Source organism: Puma concolor, chromosome D1 (genome assembly GCF_028749965.1).
Source record: "Puma concolor isolate L17-30 chromosome D1, mPumCon1.1.hap2, whole genome shotgun sequence".
NCBI lineage: Eukaryota > Metazoa > Chordata > Mammalia > Carnivora > Felidae > Puma > Puma concolor.
Window position 1 is genome coordinate 13,852,956 of NC_141676.1, and position 25,394 is coordinate 13,878,349.

Here is a 25,394-nt window from a genome sequence, read left to right on the forward strand (position 1 = left end):
AGTTTTACTTAAGTTCTACGTCATGCTGCTCTGTTGTTGGGTGTGGAGCAAGGACATAATTAGATCTTTTTAAAAAGGTAGGGCATGAGGAAGGCTTTGAAGAATGAGTAGGTTTTGAACAGATTATAAACCAACCAAAGAGCATATTCTTGGAGAAAATTCAAGTATATCTGCTTAACTTAAAAGAGTCGTTGAGTTTGGAAATCTTAACCTCATCAAGAGAATATGGCCTCCAAAAGTAGAAGAAAAGCTTTCCATTTGTAGTACAACTCAGATACTCAAGATATGATTCCAGATCAAGACTTTTCTTTGCTTTCCTATTTATGTCTTAAATTTCCAACACTTAGATATAGGACATTTGATGTTTGTCTTCAAGTGGATGCTTCTGTAAAAAGGGGGTGGTTTGAAAAATGGATATGATAAAAACAAACTTCACTGTGACTGAATTTGTGTTCCTGGGCCTCTCATCTCAGCCAAAGATGCAGCTCATTCTTTTTATTATGTTCTTGTTTTTCTATTTATTAACAGTAGTGGGGAATATTACAATTATCACTGTTATTCAGATAGAACCTCGTCTCCAAACCCCCATGTACTTCTTCCTCACTAATTTATCCTTTCTAGATATCTGCTATACATCCACCAATGTCCCACAAATGCTGTCCAACATGGTGGGGAAAAAGACCATCCCATTCTCTAGCTGTGCTACTCAGATGTACTTCTCCCTCTCCTTTGGAATGATTGAATGTGTTCTCCTTGGGGTCATGGCTTATGACAGATATGTAGCCATTTGTCACCCTCTTCATTATACTGTCATTATGAACCAAAGTGTCTGTGTCCAACTGGCAACCATTTCTTGGTCCATTAGCTTCCTGAGCTCCATGGTTATCAATGTCCTCACCTTGAGTTTGCCCTACTGTGGGCCCAATGTCCTGAATCACTTCTTCTGTGAGGTCCCTTCTGTCCTGAGGTTGGCTTGCACTGACACCTCATTTACTGAGCTGGTTGTTTTCATCTTCAGTATTATCATCGTCTTCATTCCTTTTCTCCTGATTGTTGTTTCCTATGCCCGAATCCTTCCAGCAGTCCTCAGGATACGGTCAGCCTCTGGAAGTCACAAGGCACTGTCCACCTGTGCCTCCCATCTGACAGTGGTGGCCTTGTTCTATGGAACTGCCATCTTCATGTACATGAGACCCCAGTCGAAGTCCTCCAGGGCTGGGGGCAAGATCATTGCAGTGTTCTACACTGTGATCACACCTATGCTCAACCCCTTGATCTATAGCCTAAGGAACCAAGATGTGAAAGGAGCTTTAAGGAGAGCTATTGCAAAACAGAAGACAGGAGGGGTCTTAATGGGACATAAAGTTAACTGTTAATCTAAGATGGCTGACTTCTGGATATGAAGTAAGACAATAAATAAGACCTTGAACCGTCAATGTTTGTCCTGCCATTCATAAAGAACACATAAAGCCAGCTGCAAACTCAGCAGGAACACATATTCTCCAAAGGCAAATTGCAGCTTTAATGTGCCAAAGTAACTTCTTTCATTGGGTGACTATTTGCTTACTCACTATGAAATTTTAGTTCTCTAAAATCATAGACTATCTGAAATTAATTGCTTGACGTTATAACAGTAAGATGAAGCATCTTATTACTGCAGTAGGATCTAAAGCATATTCATATAAAGAAAAATCCTGAATTTTTAACTCAGGTGGAGAAATTCAGATAAGGGATTTTGGACACAACATTTCACATCTGTGTTAATTTGGTAGTGAACAAGGAAACAAGACTTTTCATCTACTTTGTGGTTTAGACCAATTTTGACTCCTTTACATACATACAGGCTTGCTTTGTAACAAATATATCAAAATATTGCTTCATTTAAAGTTCATGAGGCAGCCAGATCATGCAGGGCTGAGATGACTAATAAGGAGTAATGATTTATTCTTAGTAAAATGTGACACACACACACACACACACACACACACACATTTGTGGAAATAAATGTTTCCTGTATTTTTAAGCTCTAAAAAGAATTCTTTTTTAAAATAATTATTCTTTGAATTAAGAAATAGAATATAATTTAGCATTATTATGCTTAATAACTGTATATATGGCCTTTGATTAACATGCCGTTAAATTAGCTACTCTATTTCAAAAATTTCCTCACTTATTTTTTTTACAATTTAGAAGAAAATAAAAGTGTAATTCCACTCTCAGATATTCAACAACTAAAATGCAACCATTTCGTCTACCTAGATATGAAGGTCATATAAAATCAGTAAATGAAGCATTCTTGATGGACTGGTTTAACATTGATTCAAAAAGTAAAAGGCAAAATCAGTAACCAACTAGTCAAATTCATTACAAGCAGGGTGCTTTTTTTGTGTTATATGTGCCTTAATTTATAACTTTATATGTTTGCTTGAGACATGAATAAGGATTAGAAACATCTACTTCTAATCAACTTTCTTCTGAACAAAAGTAAAATTTGAAATTCCCTCAAATATTACCAAATAAGAAATATAACAACATACTTGGTTGGCTATTTATGAGTTAGAAACAATATTAAATTCGTTTTGATAAAGGAACGCGAAATGCCCAAAGGTACATCAAATGGAAAGCTTATTTTTTGCTTCACAAAAATTACCCATCCATTTTACTCTTCCGCTCCATAAATGAGTGGCAAAGTTAAAAACGCAGAAAACATTTGCAAAACCATTCTCACAAAGGAACACATAGCTGAAACATGTAAACAAATGGAAGTGAGTATTTTTGTGTAGTTTTCCTAAAATTGTTTTTAGACCAATTGTTTAGATCTAATCAACGTGTTCTGATTAGTTTGTTTTGATCAGTAGCTTGGAGTTGGGCGGACAAAGGGTGGTAAACAGTTCACACAGCCCACACCTAATTTAGTTCCCATCCAGACCTTTTCTTTTTTTTTTTTTTTCAACGTTTTTTAATTTATTTTTGGGACAGAGAAAGACAGAGCATGAACAGGGGAGGGGCAGAGAGAGAGGGAGACACAGAATCGGAAACAGGCTCCAGGCTCCGAGCCATCAGCCCAGAGCCCGACGCGGGGCTCGAACTCACGGAGCGCGAGATCGTGACCTGGCTGAAGTCGGACGCTTAACCGACTGCGCCACCCAGGCGCCCCCATCCAGACCTTTTCAAGACAACTTTCTTCCTTTCCTATGTTTGCTTCTTTTGACAGAAAAGGAAAATGTAACACTTAAAGACATTTAACTGATAATTCTATGTACAATAGGTTACCTCATTGCTAGAACAAACAACAATTTATTTTAAGATTAACACAAATAGGGGCGCCTGGATGGCTCAGTAGGTTAAACACCTGACTTGGGCTCAGGTCGTGATCTCACGGCTCATGAGTTCGACCCCCGTGTGGGGCTCTGTGCCGACAGCTCAGAGTCTGGATCCTGCTTCCGATTCTGTCTCATCTCTCTCTGCCCCTCCCCTGCTTGTGCTGGCTCTCTCTCAAAAACAAATAAACGTTTAAAAAATTAAAAAAAAAGAGTAACACAAATAATCATGAACCCAATTATTGGTCCTTCACAACATCAAATGTCCCATTGAATTACTTCCTCCCTACATTTGTTTGGCATGATGGTAACATGATGACAGCATAGCTAAGAAAAATACTAACTAGCACTTTGTTCATATGTAAATAAAATTAAAGCCTAGAGTAAACAAAATAATCAGAGAATGTACTGTTATCATGAGCCACAGTCTCTCAGTACTTGATTAATCAGTGCTTAAGGTATTATTGTGTATTATAAGGGACTACACTTGGAACGAGAATAATGAAATTACAATTGCACAGTTTTAATTTAGCTACGTTAGTACGAACAAGCTATTCCATGGCTGTGAGCCGCATTTCCTTCATTTACCAAATGAGATTGTTGTGGGATTGGATCATCTTTAAGTATCCATCAATCACGTCTTATAGCTAGCTACCTCTTTCTCTCTGGAATAGATGTATTCTAAATTTATCATCAAATTTATGTATAATAAACCTATCAGAATCTCTACTGCGATGACATTATATTTGCATTTTTTGGATTTGGTTGATTTGTTTTAAGGATAATAATGTAATGTTGAAAGACTTAAGGTCATCATGGTAAAACAGAGGATATAATAAACCCTGTTGTCCTACGTCATGTTATCAGCTTTCTTAATGAGTATCTTTTCTCTTAAAGTGAAAAACATTAATTTAGTGTTCTGGTTGGTAAAGGGCTGGAAGGGAAACACTGGAAGGGAAGAAAGTCACAGTGAAACTGATTATTCCTCCTTAATACCATTCTCTCAGTGTCATCCGAAAGCTAAACTATTTCTTTGACACCATTTCCTATTTTGCCTCTTTCCCTTGCTTATTCGTGATACAGCGACTCCTCCGGCCCATCTGACCTCGTGAAGATTCAGCTCACTGGGGTCGTAGGCAAATGTGAGTCTTTCAACAAATGCTTCTTAATACAATCCTGTCTACATCCCAACTAATCAATCTCACCAACTCATCAGACTGCATGTAACCAAAAACCAGAGCTTTATACCGGTTCTCTGGTTCTAATTATGCCTGTCACTTTCTACAGGGCTGTATGCTTCTCTATTTTATAAAACCCTGGACTAAGAATAAAAAAAAAAAAAAAAATTCCAATCTCAGCCACTACTTACTCGCTAGGAGCATATCGGCATGCCATTTAAACGTTTATAACTCCAGTTTCATCATCTTAAAATATGAGGTCAGTAAAGTAGTCCTGTGAATTTCAAGATCTTATAGATAGTTTCAGTAGGTTTCCTGAGACCCAGAGTTGGGGCTCAGTTTTGGCATTTCTCTAGTCCAGGAGGGCGTGGTCATTCATTTGTTCAGTGAGCATGTGTTACTTACTTATTACCTTCCAGCGTTTGAGGACAAAAAATGAGACTACCTTAAAGTTTCACAGGCTCCCTAGGAAGCCTTTATATTAAAGGACTATGTACACAGTACCACACTAGCACGGAGGAAAGCTATCATTTATTAAGCCCCAAAGTGCTTAAATACCCTACTTAGATTTTTCTTATATTTTAATATCTGAAAAAGGGCATTTTTAAGAGTGAGAAGTAAACGTATTGATACTTACTCCAAGATAAAAACAAAACTGCCTTGTGCCAGAGGGACAACTGGCCACAGGAACGCTATTCTTTTGTTCGTTCGTTCGTTTGTTTGTTTTTTGAAATATTTTTAAATTTAAATCTAAGTCGGTTAACATATAGGGTAATAATGATTTCTGGGAAGAATTTAGTGATTCAGCTCTTACGTATTATAGCCAGTGCTCATCCCAACAAGTGCCCTCCTTAATGCCCATCACCCGTAACACTATCCTTAATTCTCACTGCAACCCGATACATTATTGGCACCATTTTGCAGATGAGTAAAAAGTGAGTCCAGGAAAAACCTACAGAAGTGATGATTGATTTGTGGCATAAAACAGTCTAGGTGGGTTAGTGGCCTTGGAAGCATTGGACTGGTTTTAGTGAAAGTATACAAGCGGGGAAATTGTCTTCAAACTGAGGACACTGAAGAGAAGGGTCTTGTCAAAACTCACATACCCTGTTAGCAGCAGAGCCTAGGTCTACAGCTCTTATTCTCGGGCTTTGCATAGCTCTTGATTTGGTTATTGGTAGTGGCAGTTTCAGAGAGATAATATAGTAACTGGATGTATGATGCACTCCTCATTGGCAGATGCCTGTCTTATATTTGTGTCCTCCAGAACCTGGCATACATCTAGCACTTACAAATTTTTGCTGAATATATGAAGGGATGGATCCCAGGCTGAGTTAAGTCATCCCTTATACCAGTCCTATTCCCTATATATTTAACTACATTTTCTCTGACTTGTCTTCAGAGTAGAGAAGCTTGCAACATTTGGACCTGCAATTCCTCATGACCTTGAATACGCTTTGGTGCAATTGGCTCTTTATTTCCCCTTTCAAGTTTCGTCTCCCTTTCCAAGCAACATGTGAGACAATTTTAAATAAAAAACAAAGACATCTTGCTCAGCACGCTTTTAAAAAATATTGATTTATATTTCCTTCATATCAGAGCGTTAAAGGTTACAGATAACCCTACAGAATTCAAGATTGATGCAGCGAGTGGATGATAGCTTGAGTGGAGTCTGTTGGAATGGCATTTGCATTTTCTATCTACTGTCGCCACCCTTTTACTACTGCCATTTACCTGTGGTAATAACAACTTTCCATGTTTTGTCACTACTGAGGTTTCCTTCCAGTTAGTTTTTTGAAAGCAGCTTTCACGTCCTTGTTCCGTAAACTGTAGATCAAGGGATTCAGCATGGGGATGATAATAGTGTAGAACACAGAGGCCCACTTGTCTTGGTCCAGGGAGTAGCTGGATGTTGGCCTCAGGTACATAAACATGACTGTGCCATAAAAAAGGGTGACACCAGTGAGGTGAGACCCACAGGTGGAGAAAACCTTATGGCGGCCTTCAGCTGAGCGCATTCTGATGATTGCTACGAGGACGAAGGCATAAGAGATGAAGATGATGAGGATGGTGCTGAATTCAATGAAGCCACACAGACTAAAGAGCAAGATCTCGCTGATGTAAGTGTCTGAGCAAGAGAGGGCTAAGAGAGGTGGGATTTCACAGAAGAAGTGGTTGATAATATTGGAACCACAGTAACTCAGACTGAAGGTGAGGGAAGTGTGGGCTACTAAACTCACCAAGCCAGCCAGGTAAGAGCCCAGCATGAGAGCCACACAAACTCTCTTGGACATGAGAGTGCTATAGTGGAGGGGTCGACAGATGGCCACGAAACGGTCATAGGCCATGGCGGCCAGAACATAGCACTCGGCATCCACAAAACCTACGAAGAAAGCAAACTGGGTGGCACAGCTGGAGAAGGAGATAGCTTTGTGCTTTGTTAAGAAGTCAGCCAGCATCCTGGGGGCGATGGCTGAAGAGTATCCCAGGTCAACGAAAGAGAGGTTACACAGGAAAAAGTACATGGGGGTGTGAAGCTGAGTGTCTGTTATGATCAAGATAATCATACCAATGTTCCCCACGACATTGACCAGGTAGATCAGGAGGAAGACCACAAAAAAGATGGTCTGCAGCTGAGGGTCTTGAGTGATGCCCATAAAGATAAACTCAGTCACCATTGAGTGGTTTTCTTTATCCATCTTTTATATTTTATGTGTGCCTCGATTTGCTTTACTGTTTGAAGTGATTTTTAGAAATCTTCCCAGTAATCAGGTTCTATGACCCATAGGGTAACTCAAATGACTTTAATGAAAGTGATGGATATGTGCTCTCTCCAGGTACCCAGTGAAAATAGAAGATGGAAAATTCCGCTTCTCCAAAGACCTTGGTGTTCTGAGGTCATTTATCACATGCTACCAAATGTTTGACCTAATCTGTTCAGTTATCTGCGTTATTAATTAGTAAAGAAGAAAAGTCTTGAACGTCCCTTCCTTCTTCCTAAAACAAAGCAAATATGGACACAGATAATGAATAAACATTAACACTCATTACAAATAGGCACAAAAACAGACTGAACAACTGAGGGATCTCAAAGTATAACATATCACACACGCATACACACAGACACACACACACACACACACACACACATACACACAGAGAGAGAGAGAGAGAGAGAGAGAGAGAGAGAGAGAGAGAGAGAGTAAAATACTTGGAGCAGAAGGTTAGCAATATTAAAAAAAAGCAGTGGATAATATTTTTTAAAAAGCCAGGAGTTACTGAGTGTTAACTATATGCCAGAACGTTGAGTGTTTCCACACATTACAAAATTTCATTCTCACAACAGCTCTGTGAAGTAGGTACCTCTGTCATCTCTATCTTATACCTGAAAAGAGTAAGGCTATATATTAAGGAACTTCAGCAAAGTCAGCAGCCAGTAAGTAGCAGAGCTGGGTCTGTCTGACTCTGGGGTTCACTTCACTTTATTGTGAACATGTGATATAATGTGATATAATGAAGTCACATCTCTTTATTTTTGCACCTGCATTTCTTTTTCCTGCCTTGCATACCATGCACAGACACAGAATTAGTCCTTTAGTCTCCCTAATATTTAGAAGCATCCAGAGATTTGGCATGGGAGTAATCAGGATGAAAACACAGCTGTGTCTTTGGACAGTTCTATTGACTAATGAACGGGTTGTTGCATAGCTCAGTTCAGAGTTAAGATTCAAGGATCCTTCACTAAGGGGGAATGGAGAAAACATTATCCAACTCTGTGGTCAGAAAGCTGCACGTATGAACTTTTTGTGCATGTATGTAGTTGGATTTATATCTGGCCCGTTGAAGAATTCTGAGAAGGAAGTGAGCAAAACCATACCAATCCAAACCAAATCAAGCCAAAACATGAGGTAATTTAGAAATAAGTAGGATTCTCTACTAAATGTGAGAGAGAAGTCAGAGTGTATCTCCTTTAGTTGGTTTATTGCTTAAGAAAGACAAGAGCAGAATAGTATAATGTCTTTCATTGGAACATGGAAATTCAGAACAGGTTATCTTAAATCCTAGGGTGGTGGAAGTAATGCCTCCACCTTTCAGTTTCTGCATAGAATATAATCAGGCACAATAAAGAAGCGGTCTAATAATGAATAATCAATACCATATATTTTCCTAAAAGTGTACAGTTTATAAAGTACTTTTTGATTCATTCTTAATATGTTGTTGAATGTGTGCATTGTTTCACACATTAAACCAATTAGGAAACAAAATGAAAAGATAAATCTTGGAGAAATTATTTGAAAAATATATTTTCACAAAGAATTTCTTTTTCCTAAGAAGTCACCTGGGTGGCTCAGTCAGTTAAGCATCCAAATCTTGATTTTGGCTCAGGTCAGCATCTTATGGTTCCTGAGATGGAGCCCCACGTTGGACTCTATGTTGACAGCCCGGAACCTGCTTGGGATTCTCTCTCTCTCTTTCTCTCTCTCTCTCTCTCTGCACCCCCCCAACTCATGCATGTGCTCTCTATCTTTCTCTCAAAATAAATAAATAAACTTAAAAACAAACTTGTTCCCATAATATAAAAGGAAACTTAAAATTCACTAATGAGAAAACAAACAACCCAAAAGTAATGGGCCAAACACTTGAATAGACACTTCACCAAGCAAGATACATGGTGGGCAAATAAATGCATGGAACATGCTCAAATCACTTGTATTAAGGATACACAAATTAAAACCACAATAAGATATTTCTACACATCTATTAGAATGGTTAAAATTTAAGAAGATGAACCATATGAAGTGTAAAAAAGAAAGTAGAGGAACTGGAAATTTCATTACTGTTAGTAGGAAGGTAAAATAGTACAACAACAACAAAAAATAGTACAACCACTTTGGAAAACACTATGGCAGTATAAAATTAAATATACACATATCTATTGTATGATCCAGCCATCGTCCCCCTGCAAAACAAAACAAAACAAAACCAAAAAACATGTGGGAGCAACCCAAAGCCCCATCCATAAGTAATAAGAAATAAGGATAAGCACATTTTAGTATGTCCATAAGAGAATACTACTCAACAATTAAAAGAAACTATTGATACATTAAACATGATGGATGAATCTCAAAAGAACTAGGGTGAGAGAACATACTTGATAAAAGAATATACCTTATATGATTCCACTTCTAAAAGTCTAGAGACTGCCAGCTAATCAATAATGACAGCCAATCAATGGTTGCCTGGGTACAGGTGTGCGTGGGGAGAGACAAGAGGGAAGGATTACCAAGGGGCATAAGGAAACGTTTTGGCGTGACAGATTAGTTGACTATGTTGATTACGATGATGTTTCATGGTGTGTATACATATACTAAAACATTAAAATTTCTGCTTTAAATATATTCAATTCATTGTATGCCAGCTATCGCTCAATAAAGCTGTTAAAAAAAAGGTACTTGTCCTTACCTCAATTATACTCATTCTCATTACCTGCGGATGTGTATGTCACTTCACAGGTTCTGTTAATGAGGAAACAAAAACAGGCAGAAGGGACCGGCAGTCACACAGTGAGTTAGGTGCAGAACTGGCAATTGAGTCTAGGACTGTCAATTTCATACACAGTGCCATGTTCATTTTTTCCCTCTCTGCTTCACACTGGAAGGTGAAAATAACCCATCAGGAAAAGAATATAAGAGGTCTCTGAGTGCTCCCATTTCTCAGTGTATTCTTTTACTTTGGCAAAAGGGAAAATATTCCTATTATTGATACTGGGATGACTCATTCAGTCTAACCTCATAATTTTAGAGAGGAAACAGATGCAAATCAAGCTTGAAAGTGCAGGACGTTACCAGGAGTTACAGGGGTGAGGGATGCCCGCTCAGAACACAGCACATGGGGCAGGGCTGGCTGATCTTCATTTGGGCATGTGGAGACCAATTCATTTCACTCACTTGAAGAATGGGATTAGAAAATCATTCTGTGCTCCCTTATGGAGTCAAGGTTCCAGTTAAAAGAGAAGTGTATGGGAAGGGGTTTCACCAATCATAAAGTGCTCTGCCTGTTCTTGCTTATAGAGGACAGACAAGTCCAGCCTTTGCTACCTGCATTTTTTTTAAAATTTCTAACACATTACGTATCCTTTTTAGAGTCTCAGTTTTTCATTTATTGATGAGATTAATGCTATATTAATATCTTATTAATGCTAACTTTCTGCAAGAAAAACACATCAGTTAGAGTGTATGTATATTCTATTATCTATCCATCATCTATCAATTCTCTCTCTCTCTATCATCTATCTATATCATCTATCTATCTATCTATCTATCTATCATCTATAATCCATCTACCTACCTACCTACTTACCTATCTATCACCTATCTAGTGCTAAGATCAGTATCTGTCATATGCTACACGCTTAATGCATTTGGCAATTGTGTCAGTGTTAATTAAGTTAATTGTGTAAGAGGATTTAATTCAGTAGATGATTTTGTGCTCACAACTCCCAGAAAAAGAGTTCCAATCCTTATCCACACAGGTGATGTACCATGGACTGCTTTAACTTTTAGTGAAGGAGTGATTTTTCCACAACACTTCCATTAAGTGCTAAACCAAGCAGAGACAGATGAGGCTATAAAATTCAAAATCAGAGTAAAGATCAAAGAAAACCATAATGGTTTTCTTTGATCTTTACTCTGATTTTGAATTTTATATATTCATACATATGTATATATATATATATATATATATATATATACACATATGTATATATGTATACTCTCATGAGAATACGTGAGTCTATATATATACCAGTCTCTCTCTCTCTCTCTCTCTCTCTCTCTCTCTCTCTCTCTATATATATATATATATATATACATATATATAGCCTACGTGAGACTGGTATATATATAGTCTCATGTAGTCTCGTGTAGCTAAACTTCAACTGATCTGACTCTTGAAGAAATGGTGGAATATTGAATAAATACGAATATTCCATAGTTAAACTCTATTAACAAAAAAGACCAGCAAAAGTATTGTCTTATGCAAGCTAATACAGGTCAAATATATTTTAGATTTCTACGTATCATCTCCTTTTGCATGTTCACATGAAAAGAATTCTAGAATAAGAGTCTGGGATCCTGGTTGTTATCCTGTTTTTTCCACTAATTAGGTGTTCAAACTTGATGAATTGTTGCATTAGATGCAGCTTCCTTATCTGTGAAAGGAATAGGGTGAAGAATCCAAACTCTACATGACTTTTCTACTCTAGTATTTTCTGAGTGCGTACTTATTGTGAAGTATCTAAAAGCCAAACCCATAGTTTATGTCTACTTTTGAACATTTAAAATGGCATGGCCCCAATGCCAAGTAAAGCCATGCTCAGAGGAGCACGGGCAGGGTCATGCCCCATCCCTAATGGTCAGGTCTTTTGGCCATCTGTCCCCATACTGACCTGTGCCCTGATTTGTTTTCTACCAGTTGGGGATAATGTCTCCTCTTCATTTGATGGGTACAATGAGCAAATATTCTGAAAAGAATCCAAAGGTGGTGACTCACGCTGGCAGCGGTCCCTGAACTTCTAGCTCAGCCACCTTTGCTCCTGTGTGCAGGAGGTTTTATCAAGTTTCAGAGTCACATACTATCCTCAGAGGAAAAGAGCTGACATGATTTCTGCACTCACAGGAGACTGGAAGGTCTGAGGAACGTCACCCCTAAGGAATTTCACTCCTTCCTCTTTCCATCGTAATGATAAAAAGAAGGAAACACAAGGGACTTCTTTTCTGCCACTCCAGTGTGGTGACTGATTCAAGCAGAAATGCATGCACTATTTTTCCAGCCCAAAGCTGCCTACTGGGTATGATTTTGATGCTAACTTAGGTCTGTTTGTTGATGCCTAAAAGTCGTTTCACAGAGGATGATAGAGCTTCCATGTGATATGGATGGGCCATCTTTAAACTGGACATGAAGACAGTCTGGCATAAGGGTGGCATACAAGTACATAAGATGCATATGAGAGTTCACACACAAATTGTTTCAGTTTCCCATTTATATAAAGAAAAAGAAAATGAACAGTTATAAGATTCTCACTGCCTACCTGATATTTTCAAAAAATCTGCTTTATTTGGAAATGCTATTTGACTTGAGATAAAGTTTCATCCTAAAAGAAGAGATTCAAGAATAAAATTTTTAAAAGAATTAAAAAAACCCTTTGTAATATCTTTTTCCATTTTTTGACTTTCAGCCCATATATGTCCTTAAATCTGAAGTGAGCTCTTATAGCCAGGAGATGGTGGATGTTGTTTGTGTGTGTGTGTGTGTGTGTGTGTGTGTGTGTGTGTGGTTTGTTTTTGTTGTTTTTGTTGTTGTTATTGTTATTGTTGTTTTATCCAGCTTTGTACCTGTATTCTTAAATCTCATTTTATGATTAAAATTTAATTCCTAATAACATTGACATGTTCACTTTTTTATAAGATTTATTGATAAGTCAAAGCTTGATTTGAAATAAATATTCTCTCATTTCTCCAACTCATAATAATCCATTATATGGATGTAACATTGCTTATTTAAAGTATCCTGTTGAAGGACATTTGAATTGGTTCTGATCTTTTACTATTAGAAGAAAAAAAATGCAGCAATCAATATCCTTGGGCATATCCAGTTGTCTCAATAACATTTCTTTTCTTTTCTTTTCTTTTCTTTTCTTTTCTTTTCTTTTCTTTTGCTTCATTTCATTTTGTTTTATTTTATTTTATTTTATTTTTGAAATGTTTATTTATTTATTTTGAAAGTGAAAGAGCACAAGCAGGGAAGAGGGCCAGAGGGAGAGAGAGAGAGACATAGAGAGAATCCCAAGCAGACCCCATGATCAGTGTGGAGGGTGATGTGGGGTTAGATCTCACAGTTGTGAGATCATGACCTAAGCTGGAATCAGAACTCTGTCACTCAACTGACGGAGCCACCCAGGTGCCCCAACATTTATTTTAGAAATTTTTTCCCAATTTTTTGAATTGAATTTTCATTTCATAGAGTCTATATTTGTATTTTTCTGTTCTATTCCCTTGTTTCTTCACCATTCTATACAAATCATTCCTCAATAATTCCTTTTTAAATTATACACTCCCTTATATATTTTACAACAGTAAATCTAGTCCCACCTCCACTTGTTTTCTTTTGTTTTTTTTTCCCAGGGTTGCCATGACTATAATAGAATTTTTAAAAATTTTTCTACATAAACTTTATAGTCAACTTACTTAGGGAAAAAGTCTGAGGATATTTTTGAGACTACATTACATTAATAAATTAACTTAGGGAGAATTGCCACATTTATTCCATTAAGTCTTATTATCAAATAGCGTGTATGTCTTCATAACTTGTTCAAGTCTACCTCTGTACCTTTCCGTTACCCTGCTTTGAACATTTTGTACTTGGTTTATGCTTAGATCTTTGGTTCAGCAATCAAAAAATGAATATCTTATCTTACATATAAACTTTCTAACTGAAGGTTTGTTTGTTTATATGAGCTTATTAGGTTAATTTTACTTTTTACTAATTTACTAAATTTTATCTCTCTCTGTTTTTTTTTTTTTTAATTGATAATATGATAGTAGGAGTAGAAGTAGTAGTTTTTGTGTATGGTGTGGTAGAATGTGGCTACATCTAACACTGTCCTAATAAAGATTTAGTTAAAATGAAATGAGCCTCCAAAGCTTAACAAGAGAATTCTTCTTGGTTTTGCCAGATGATATAAGATCTATTTAGATGAAACTTTTGGTGGCTTGTGAATAGTATGTAGGTATCCTCTGGAACAATGGATATATATATTCTCTCAGACCCCAATGACATATTTTTATAGCAAGTAGCTTATGTTGCCCCCTCTATGTTCCTGAAATGACATTCATAAATAATTTACCTACACACATAATTTAAAGAGGAGAAATAAAAAGAAGAGAATTTGCAATTTACAATAAAAAATTTAGCATTTATTTCGCCATGTATTTATTTATGTATTGAGTATATTATACCTGAAATAAACTTGAATACCCTGGGACATGGAGAGTTCTTTGTTGTTAGGGACTGTTTTGCACTTTGCAGGCTTTTAGCATTTTTGCCCCTTACCTACTAGATTCTATCCCCTTCATGTGACAACCATAAATTCCCATAATGTCCCCAGAGGAAAAACACCACCTCCATTGAGACTTTCTTGATTCCAAGCATCTGATATTAAATAATAATTCTCAATTAAGGGGTGATATAGTTTACTACATTAGACATCTAGCTTTCCACTCTTCCCCTAATAACTGATGCATTCTTTCTTTTGGCAAACAACACCACCAAGACTACTGTGCTGGTCAGAGTTCCCCAGAGAAGCAGACCCAATAGGAGATGGATATGTAAATCTAGATAAAGGGAGATTTAGTGTAGGAATAGGCTCATGTGGATATGAAGGCTGAGAAGTCCTACAATCTGTTGTCTGCAAGCTGAAGAACCAGGAAAGCCAGTGGCGTAATTCAGTCTGAGGCCCAAAGCTTGAAAATGGTATGGGGGTGTGGGGTAAGCTGAAGGTTCTGGTCTGAGTTTGAAAGCCTGAGATTCAGGAGTGTTGATGTTCCAGCAGGAGAAGATGGATGTCTCAGCTCAAGCAGAGAGAACAAACTCCTTCCTCCTCTGCATTTTTGTTCTGTTCAGGCCCTCAAAGGATCAGATGATGCCCACCCACAATGGCGAGAGTGATCTTCCTTACTCACTCTACTGATTCCCATGCTAATCTCTTCCCAAGACCCCCCCACAGACACATCCAGAAATAATGTTTTATCAGCTTTGGGCATCCCTTAGCTCCGTCAAGTTGGCTCATCAAATTAGCCATCAGAAGTACCATATGCATTATTCCTGATTAGTCGATCTTGTCCAGAAGACATCAAATAAGTCAATCGTCATTATTGTAGTTTATATGTTATTTACATTTATCACAGAAGGATATTTTTCACAAACTCTTTGCTACTTTTGGTCTGCGATGACACAAAATGGTTAGTAATGCTCATTCTGGAGTAATAAAAAAAACATGTTTGAGTCCCAGTTCTGGTGTGTATTAACTATTTGGACAAGTCACTTCTCAAGGCCCCAGTTTACTTATCTGTGATGGGGGTGCTTAATAGAAATAAAAAAAATGCATGTGTTTAGCAGGACCCTTGGCAAATAATACACACTCAGTTAATATTAGTTGCTATTATTGCTTGGCTCTTCTGTCTTCTGATTATGACCCAGGAGATGACCAGCTGGTTCATAATCCATATTAATATGTAAGCTCCTTTAAAGGGGAGGTCACATCTTTACAGGTTAGTATGGTCTCTGTTAGTTGATCAATAAATGTTTGTTGCCTGCTTACTAGGCTTTAGAGTCCCATGGTTCTTCATAAAAAGTTCATTGCAACCTTATCAATGGGTATCTTTTATGGCACCAACTTCACATTCCAGTATCCAGTGTTAGAATAATCTGAGTGCTCCATGGAGATCACTTTGCAGCCTAATTTCTGATGGTCCCCATCATGGTGGAAGAGAGATAGAGCATCATCTGGTACCTCCTTGAAAGACAGTCAAGTGAGGATTAGAAATGAGTTCTGTTCTTATTCTGAAGCTCTTTGAGATTTCCTGCTCCATAGTTACCTCTGTGTGTTTCCTCCAATCAGCCCCTCACCATGATCCAGCTAGCATAAATTCTTGTAAGTACACAAAGTCCTTCCAGAAGGCAGAGGTAGAGCTAACCTACTATTTTGTGGATTCTTTCAATGCTCCTAAGGGTATCAGACCACCAGCTGTAGGGGGAGACAGAAGAAGAATGTTTAGTGGGGGTTAGAAATGCAGAACTGGAAATTCATTCTCCACTAGGCTTAGGTATCCCTAGGGCAAAGGAAAGAACTGTGAAGAGAACCTATGATTTCCTTAGCTTCAGAGGGAAAAACAAGTAGATTAACATGAGATGACACGACACAAGGGATGCAGTCCCCAGAGACTGAAGAACAAGAAATATATCCTATTGAAAATAATTCAGAATGCTTACTCCAGTCTTAGCCAGAGACTCTACAATTGGAAATAATTGCAAACAATATTACAGCCTCAGTGCAGCAATATATTTTATATTTTAAAATGTATTTTACCTTGATATAACAAATTGCAGTACTTATTGTTAAGGGAAAGTAGGAAAGAATGCAAAGTAACTCTCTTTTGTCAGGGAAGGTTATAAAGGGCTTTTTTCTTATCTCTGTAATGAATGATGCCGAAAGTCTATTCTAACTGTGCCTACTGCTTAACCTGGGAGCATTGATGAATATCTTCTCTGAGAAGGTTTGATGTGTGTTTATTTTTTTGTTTTTGTTTTTGTTTTTGTTTTGTTTTGTTTTTGGAGAATTTAATCATTAGAAACAAGTAAAAGGACCAAATAGAAGTCAAGCAGTCCACAAAGGTCAGGAAAAGATACAAAGGGTTCTGCCTGTTTAACTTACTGACCTGAAGAAAAATCCACAACTTTGTACATTTCCCCAATTAACCATATACCCAAATCTCCAGGAGCACTGAGAAGCTAAGAAGGTATGCTAAATAAATTCTCTGTTCAAATGGTATTTTGCTAATCAATAAAGCAAATTAATGAATGTAAATTCTAAGAAAGACAATTTTTAGCAACTATATTTTTGGCAATTATATTTTCTCTTCAGGAGATACACAGACTTTTTTTCTATATGTAACTAAACATATTCTAGCATATTACTGAAGCTCTGATAATTACAATATCAATTCCTCTGTGTATTAATGCTCACATCTGTTATTGAGGAGGTCATTCTCAACGATCTCAAATGTTAGGAGAATGAGAGTTGCATTAGCTGGGTATAAATTAGACTCCATTGGTTTAAATCTGTGACTCTGGGAGAGTCACAGATCTTTTGCACCTCCCATTTCTCATGTAAACTGAAGATTATAATACTGCCTTCCTCATAGGGTTTAAATAAAATATTTCAGGAAACATACTTAACACAGTGCCTGTAAAGCATAGGGAATGCTCAACACATTTTAGTATTTTAGTACTTTGCTCGTCATTACCTTTCTTTGTGTCTCTGCTATGTGCATGCACACACAATATCTGTAACATTTTATTTACTTATTTTTACTGTTTCTGATATAATAATCCTCTCAGGGAAATTTTTTGATTGCGATAAGAGAAAAAGATCCATTCCTCCTTTTTTAAAATTTTTTTTTAACGTTTATTTATTTTTGAGACAGAGAGAGACAGAGCATGAACGGGGGAGGGTCAGAGAGAGAGGAAGACACAGAACCTGAAACAGGCTCCAGGCTCTGAGCTGTCAGCACAGAGCCCGATGCGGGTTCGAACTCACGGACTGCGAGATCACGACCTGAGCCAAAGTCGGACGCTCAACCGACTGAGCCACCCAGGCGCCCCCCATTCCTCCTTTTTAATTCCTTCTGGAGATGCTATTCTTTGAAGTTTAAATAGTAAGAGTATTTCAAGGAAGAGGACCAGGGCTAGACATCTGTACCATGAAATAGGGAGGGGGCAACGCAGTGTTGAGAAACAGCAAGTAATTTGGCATCAACCCAGGGTCATTCTAAGCTCCAAATTCACCACCAGTTAGCTGAGTTCATTACCTCATCCAACAAAAGATAATCTTATTAACACTCTTAGGGTAATATCTGCTTATCTCCACTGATTTGTAGTGATGCAAGGATAAGATAATGGGTACAATCACAGTTAGAAACCATTACAATACTGTGACAGACAATGCCAGGTTTATCATTGAACCCCTATTCCTATTCCAATGGAAACTAGCTGGAGCAGAGCATGGATAGGCACTTCTGAGTATCGCACTATCTGTGAGAATGGGACCAGCTCCTGTGCTCTCTTCTCCCCAACTGTGCTCAAGAGATCCATTATCTCCAGTGTTAGCAGAGATACTGGGTTACTTTCGTCCCATGTTTTAATTTTAGACAGTATCAAATAACTTCCTGCTGTGAGTGAGAAATGATTTAACACTGAACTATGATTTTACAGCCAGCCCAGCACAGTTTTATCTATTGTTTAATACTCTGAGGTCATGGAAGGGGTAGAGGATTGGACTGGGAGTGGGGAAGAATTCCACTGGAGCTGTTTGTTACCTAAACTTTTACTTGGAATCTCCAGGCTGGGTTTTCTTTTTCCTTCTCTTTTCCCTTTCTCCCTTTCTTTCTTTCTTCCTTCCTTCCCGTCTCCTTCCCTCTCTTTCTTTCTTTCTTTCTTTCTTTCTTTCTTTCTTTCTTTCTCCTCCTTTCTTTCTCCCCTCCTTCCTTCCTTCCTTCTTTCCTTCCTTCCTTCCTTTCCTTCTTCTTTCTTTCTCTTTCTTTCTTTCTTTCTTTCTTTCTTTCTTTCTTTCTTTCTCTTTCCTTCTTTCTTTCTTTCTTTCTTTCTTTCTTTCTTTCTTTCTTTCTTTCTCCTCCTTTCTTTCTCCCCTCCTTCCTCCCTTCCTTCTTTTCTTCCTTCCTTCCCTCCTTCCCTTCCTTTTTCCTTCCTTCTTACCTTCTTTATTTCTTTTGCCCTGTATTTGGCTTTTTTACACTTTTCCAGGAGCGAATCTTATTTCCAGTTCAATTATCTGGCAGTGTATGATTCCCTCAATACAACACTGTAGCTGGAACATTCCATGTGTTGCTGCTTCTCATGCTTTCCAGTTCTGGTGTGATCCTGGGAATCTGAATGTTAGGTAGAGGGTCTCACTGCTGTGGCTTGCTCTATTACTTTCATCTGGGATGTCTATTAATTCTTGCAATCTGATTCTCTAAATATTGGAGGGAATTATTCAAAGTTCTCAGTACTTAGAAAATACTTTTTTTTCCCCTCTGTAGATACTGATACTGGAAAATTCCAGTAGGTTTGCAAACATGCTAGTTGCACGGGGATTTCCTCTTTTTTCCCCCTTAGCTATCAATTTTTAAAGTTTCTCCCATCCCCAGGAGATTTTCTTTTTATTTGGTACTTTTCTTTTCTTTTCTTTTTATTTGGTACTTTTAACTAATTTTACTAGCTTTCACTGTTTTTAATTCATTCCATTAATACTGAGAAGTAGGAAGTGGTCTGAGTTCATTTTGCCATCTTTCTCCAGAAGTTGTGTCCAGAGACTGTGTTAATATATCAATTAATTTATTTATCATAAATAATGAAGAGAGATACATCTTAAGGTTAAGTTCGTATAATTATCCAATAAACAGTTAATGCTAGACGTGAGCTAGGTTAACGTATATATTAAGTCACTCATCTCAAGGTCATTAGTTAGTAGGCAGTACACCTAGAACTTAGCAGAGTCTTTTGATGTCTTTTGACTTGACATCAAGTCCAACACATTTTTGGAATTTCTGTATATACATGTCAATAAAAAGATGTTTATGGCTCTTTCATGTTTATATCTGACCAAACGCCATGCTTCATCTTCTTGCAGCTGAAATGAGAAGATATATGAAAGAGGTCCAAGGACGAAATCAAACAGAAGTGACAGAATTTATCCTCTTAGGACTCTCAGACAACTCAGATCTACAGAGTGTCCTCTTTGGATTGTTTCTGTTAATCTATATGGCAACCATGGTGGGTAATTTAGGGATGATGGTGTTAATTAAGATGGATCCTTGTCTCCACACTCCAATGTACCTCTTTCTCAGCAGCCTCTCTTTTGTTGATGCCTCTTACTCTTCTTCTGTCACTCCTAAGATGCTGGTGAACCTTGTGGCTGAGAACAAAGCCATATCTTTTAATGGATGCGCTGCCCAGTTCTACTTCTTTGGCTCCTTTTTGGGGACTGAATGCTTTCTGTTGGCTATGATGGCATATGATCGCTATGCAGCCATTTGGAACCCTCTGCTGTACTCAGTTCTCATGTCTGGGAGAATTTGTTTCTTGCTAGTAGCTATGTCTTTCCTAGCAGGCTTTGGGAATGCAGCCATACACACAGGAATGACTTTCAGATTGTCCTTTTGTGGCTCTAATAGGATCAACCATTTCTACTGTGACACCCCACCCCTGCTCAAGCTGTCTTGCTCTGACACTCGCATCAATGGCATTGTGATCATGGTTTTCTCCAGTTTTAATGTCATCACTTGTGTTATGGTTGTTCTCATTTCTTACCTGTGTATCCTCATTGCCATCTTGAGGATTCCCTCTTTAGAGGGCAGGCACAAAGCCTTCTCCACCTGTGCCTCCCACCTCATGGCTGTCACCATATTTTTTGGGACAATTCTCTTCATGTACTTGCGCCCTACATCTAGCTATTCAATGGAACAGGACAAGATTGTCTCTGTCTTTTATACAGTAGTGATTCCTATGTTAAACCCCCTCATCTACAGTTTGAAAAATAAGGATGTGAAAGGGGCCCTAAAGAAGATCTTACAGAAACACATACTGTAAAGCCATGTTGTGTATCATCCTGTTATGCAGAAGAAAATACGTTTTCACATTAATTTTATTGTCTGGTTGCTTAAGCTTTGTGTGTTTGTGTATATTAAAGTTGATTGTTTAAAATGGGGGTATACTTCTAAATATTCTGGTTTTTTAAATGTGTATTCATGGGCCTATAGGATGAATAAACACAGTGGGGGGAGGTTGGTGCTTGGTAAAGTATCAAAATACTTAGATTTGGCTGACTTGGGCTTACGATCCAATGTCAATATTTAGCTTTTCTTGATCTGATATCTATAATATGGGTACAACTGCAATAACAGAGTAGTATTTTCCTGATTTTGTAAATTAACTGGAATATTTTGAGGGTAATGATTCAACGTACTTTAACTTTTAATCTTCACTTCTCCCAGAGTTTCGTATAGTTTTCAATAAATGTGTATTGAAAGTAAATTACCTATCTTTTGTTCATGGTAGTGGGGCAGGGCACTGTCAATGTAGGAACAATGGGGGAACTGCCTTCTTCCATGAGATGGCATGTCAAAGGAGGCCGATGATTTGGAATCAGGTAAATGTCTACTTCCTATTTCTCTCCATCTCACTATCCCTTCGGATATCCCTTGAGGGAGCACACCAGTACTTCTCATGCTCCAAGTAAGATCACCTCACTCCCCACCCCCCAAATTGGTTAGAGACCACAAAGAATGTGTTAATTCACCATGTCCACTCTGAATAGTTCCATCCCCCTATAACTTCCACTTTCAAGTGTTAATCAACGTTTCTCTCAAAGATATTCAAAACTGTATCATGCTTGGTATCCTCCTTCCTGTTCCCTTTTATTCTGACTCATATGCTATAATATCTGTCCTTCTGTTGCTTCTTATTCACCAACCTGAGACGAGTTGCCCTTGATCAATATTCATCGCTACTCTCAGTGCCCAGCTGAAATTCCATGGTCCCTCAAACAACAACTCATCCTCAATCACCCTCAATTCCATACTCTACTTTCTCTCCATTCTGCACATCTGACTAAATCCCAACTTAGTGAAACTAAATTGTTTCTTTGTTCTGTCCTCCCTTGAAGCTGCTTAGTACAATTAGAGAACACCTCTCAGCATGCCATTCTCTGCTGCCGATCTTGTGTCATACTTCTTTCTTCAAAACAAAAACATTTAGACAAGATCATCCCCATCTTGCTGTCTCTAATCTTTTTACATATACTCTTATTCCCACTTGTCAAATGGATATTGTATCCCTTGCTTGTCCCTAAACCCAGTTCTGGCACACATTTGGAGCTTTCCGTAAACTTTACTTCAAAACACTCTACTGGAACGTTCTCATTTGTTTATAAGCATCTTCTAGTATCACCCTTCTTAATAATTTCTTTGGCTGAAAGTCTTATCCAGTCACCAGCTTGTTTCTCTGCTCTCTTTACAATGAATGTTCTCAAAGTAACTACCTGTACCCCTCGTCTCTACTTTCTCAAATCCCACTGCATGTTCCAGTTGTATTTCTGTACTGCCTCTCCATTGAACCCAGTCTTGTCAAGGACACATAAGAGCTTCACATTACTGTCTCTAAACATTGTTCTTCTGTCTTATGTTTACTTGGTATTTCAGGAGATTACAACTTTTGTACTACTAGGAAGGTCTATATCTTAGCTTCACACCTATGTATCTTTGAGCTTAAAATATCCTTTTCCACATTAAGGTATAAATTGTGTTTCTTGCTACTTGTCCATAGTTTGTGCTTAGAAAAAGGAAATACACACCTTTATATCTTTAGCCATAATCCATTAAAAATTATTCATAGATATAGAAAACTCTGCCCACATTTAATGTATATAATTTGTTGCATCTGGGCACATGTATACTTCAATAAAACAGTCAAAAAGCTATTAATGGAAAAAATAGCATGTAACACGTACTGGAGATATATATAGCAGGTAAAAAATTAAAGGTTCTAAATTCCCAAACTTAAATTCCAGTGAGGAAGACTTTATTTTCTATGCCAAATGTGCATGTATGTGTGCATAGGTAGGTGTGTGTGTGTGTGTGTGTGTGTGTGTGTGTGTGTACATGTGCACGTGTTTGACATGGGTATGAGTGGTATTTTGAAGAATAGTAAACCAGGTATTAGAGTAGGGAATGGTGGTGTCAGAGAAGAGTTCTCTGTGGAAATAACATTTGATCAAGGCTCGAATAAAGGTAATATCATCTGAATGTCTGTGGAAAAGCATTTCAGGTATACTTACAGTAAGTATAAAGGCCCTGAGGCAAAATTCTTCTCGGTTTGCCAAAGGAATAGCAGGAGACACATATGTGTGGACCAGTGTGAACAAATGAAAGGAGGAAAAGACATGCAATGAGGAAGGTGTTTGAGAAGAAGTGATTGATCAAACAAGCCCGGTAGTTCACCAAGTGTCTTTGGACTTCACTTTTTCTGATCACCCTGTGATAACTGTCCACACCCCGATTCCAGACTGCAAGCTGCATGAAGGGCATGAAGGATTGAACAAGATAGGTTTTATTGGCTACTCTCTCAGTATCAAGGATACTGGTAGATATTTGTTTAATTAATTAATTAATTAATTAATGCACCGAGAGAGACATATTCTAGTAGAAATGAAGAGCGATAACATTTTAAGTGGAATTCTGAGATGTGGAGGCTGGATCTGGTCCATTTCGTACCGTTTAATTTAGTGTTATGCTCCATGGAGTCTCAGGGCCATGCAATAGCTTCTGTACTTCTCTACGTGCGTAAGTTACTCTCCAGGGTATAAGTTGTTCACTGGGGAGAAAGTAGTTTAATTACTTCAGTGAAGAGCAAATGTGTGTCTTAATTTTGGATTGGCACCTTTCAAGCTTTCGATTTTTAGTGTTTTGCAGAGACTAACTCTCAAGAGAATCATCACAGACTTGATAAGGTGGACCGTCTGCTTTCAGATTCAAAAGCAGCATTTTCTACTCTTCTTTGAATTAACCGTGTCTTAATTCTGTCATAGCTGGATCTCTTCCACCACTTGCATTTTCATCCCAGCTACAAATTTCACACTGTGAGACAGAAAACTGGCATTCCTCTCAAAGCAAGAAAACAAAACTAAAAGTAAAAACAATTACTTCTAGTGAAGATCTCTTAAGGCCAAAGGTAAGACGGTTTAATTTATCTGAAAGTGTTCAGATATCGAAACGTTCTGAGACAACTCAAAAAGCATTCAAGTAATTAACCATCTCAATTATGATATGTCTGAAACACTAAACTTAATGTTTCAATGAAACTAATTTGGATTTTGTTTTTATTTCGATTTATTTCTTTGTTAATGTTTTTAAATTTTTTAAAAATGTTTTATTTATTTTTGAGACAAACAGAGACAGAGCATGAGCAGGGGAGGGGCAGAGAGAGAGGGAGACACAGAATCCGAAGCAGGCTCCAGGCTCTGAGCTGTCAGCACAGAGCCCGACGCGGGGCTCGAACTCACAAACCATGACCTGAGCCGAAGTCGATGCTCAACCGACTGAGCCACCCAGGCGCCCCTGTTAATGTCTTTAATGTTTATTTATTTTTGAGAGAGAGAGAGAGAAAGAGCAAGCAGGGGAGGGGCAGAGAGAGAGAGAGAGAGAGGCAGAATCTGAAGCAGCCTTCAGGCTCTGAGCTATGAGCACAGAACCCGATGCGGGGCTCAAACTCACAAACCATGAGAGCATGACCTGAGCCCAAGTTGGACACTTAACCGACTGAGCCACCCAGGTGCCCCCTGGATTTTGTTTTTAGAAGAAGACAAGGATTTAGGATCACTAATAACAAATCAGAATTTTATAGAATTTTCAGTATATACAGACACATACATATATGGATGTATATATACATGTATATCCATGTCTATACATACTTGTGTATGCGTAAAACAGAGAAAATTAATTTTTATAGCAAGAATGCCATATTATGCTTGTATATATACATATAGGCATAAAGTAGAGCTTTACAAAATTTTTCAATTGGTTATTTTATAGGGTAGGATTTCATCTGAATATAGAGATAGACCTGTTAAAAGACTGTTGTAATAATCCAGGTGAAAGATAATGTTGGCTGAGGTCTTGGTAGGAATGCAGGTGGTAGGAGGTAGTTAATACAAATATTTTGAAGGTAGACCCAACATAATTATCTGATGGACTGGTTATATAGCATGAGAGAGAGAGAAGAGATCAATTTCTTCAATATTTATTTAATTGCATCTGAGCAAATGAAAGTATAGAGTTGTCATTAATTTGAGATAAGGAATGCTATGTTTGGAGCAACTTAGGGAAGGGCCTGAGAAATTCAGCTTTGGGTTATGTTGAGCTGCTCTTTGATATTAATGTGGAGATGTAGGCAAGCAGTTGAACTACAAGTCTGGAGTTTGGAAAAGAGGTCAGGGCTGGAGACACAAATTCAGGAGTTTTAAGTATATAGAAGGTAATTACGTTGGCAAAATTGAATAATC

The 25,394-nt window shown here is 37.9% G+C and overlaps 3 protein-coding genes across 3 annotated transcripts; 2 read left to right on the plus strand and 1 right to left on the minus strand.

Annotated features, from left to right (window-relative positions):
* Window positions 1-410: 410 nt before the first annotated feature.
* LOC112865123 (olfactory receptor 2G3-like) lies at window positions 411-1,376 on the plus strand. Its single transcript, XM_025928166.2, has one exon. It carries the CDS (start codon window positions 411-413, stop codon window positions 1,374-1,376), a length of 966 nt encoding a protein of 321 aa, XP_025783951.2.
* Window positions 1,377-6,264: 4,888 nt separating this feature from the next.
* On the minus strand, window positions 6,265-7,197 carry LOC112865913 (olfactory receptor 5AR1). The gene has a single exon (XM_025928947.2). The coding sequence runs from the start codon at window positions 7,195-7,197 to the stop codon at window positions 6,265-6,267; it is 933 nt and encodes a 310-aa protein (XP_025784732.2).
* Window positions 7,198-19,969: 12,772 nt separating this feature from the next.
* On the plus strand, window positions 19,970-20,923 carry LOC112865495 (olfactory receptor 5AP2). The gene has a single exon (XM_025928596.2). It carries the CDS (start codon window positions 19,970-19,972, stop codon window positions 20,921-20,923), a length of 954 nt encoding a protein of 317 aa, XP_025784381.2.
* Window positions 20,924-25,394: the final 4,471 nt, after the last annotated feature.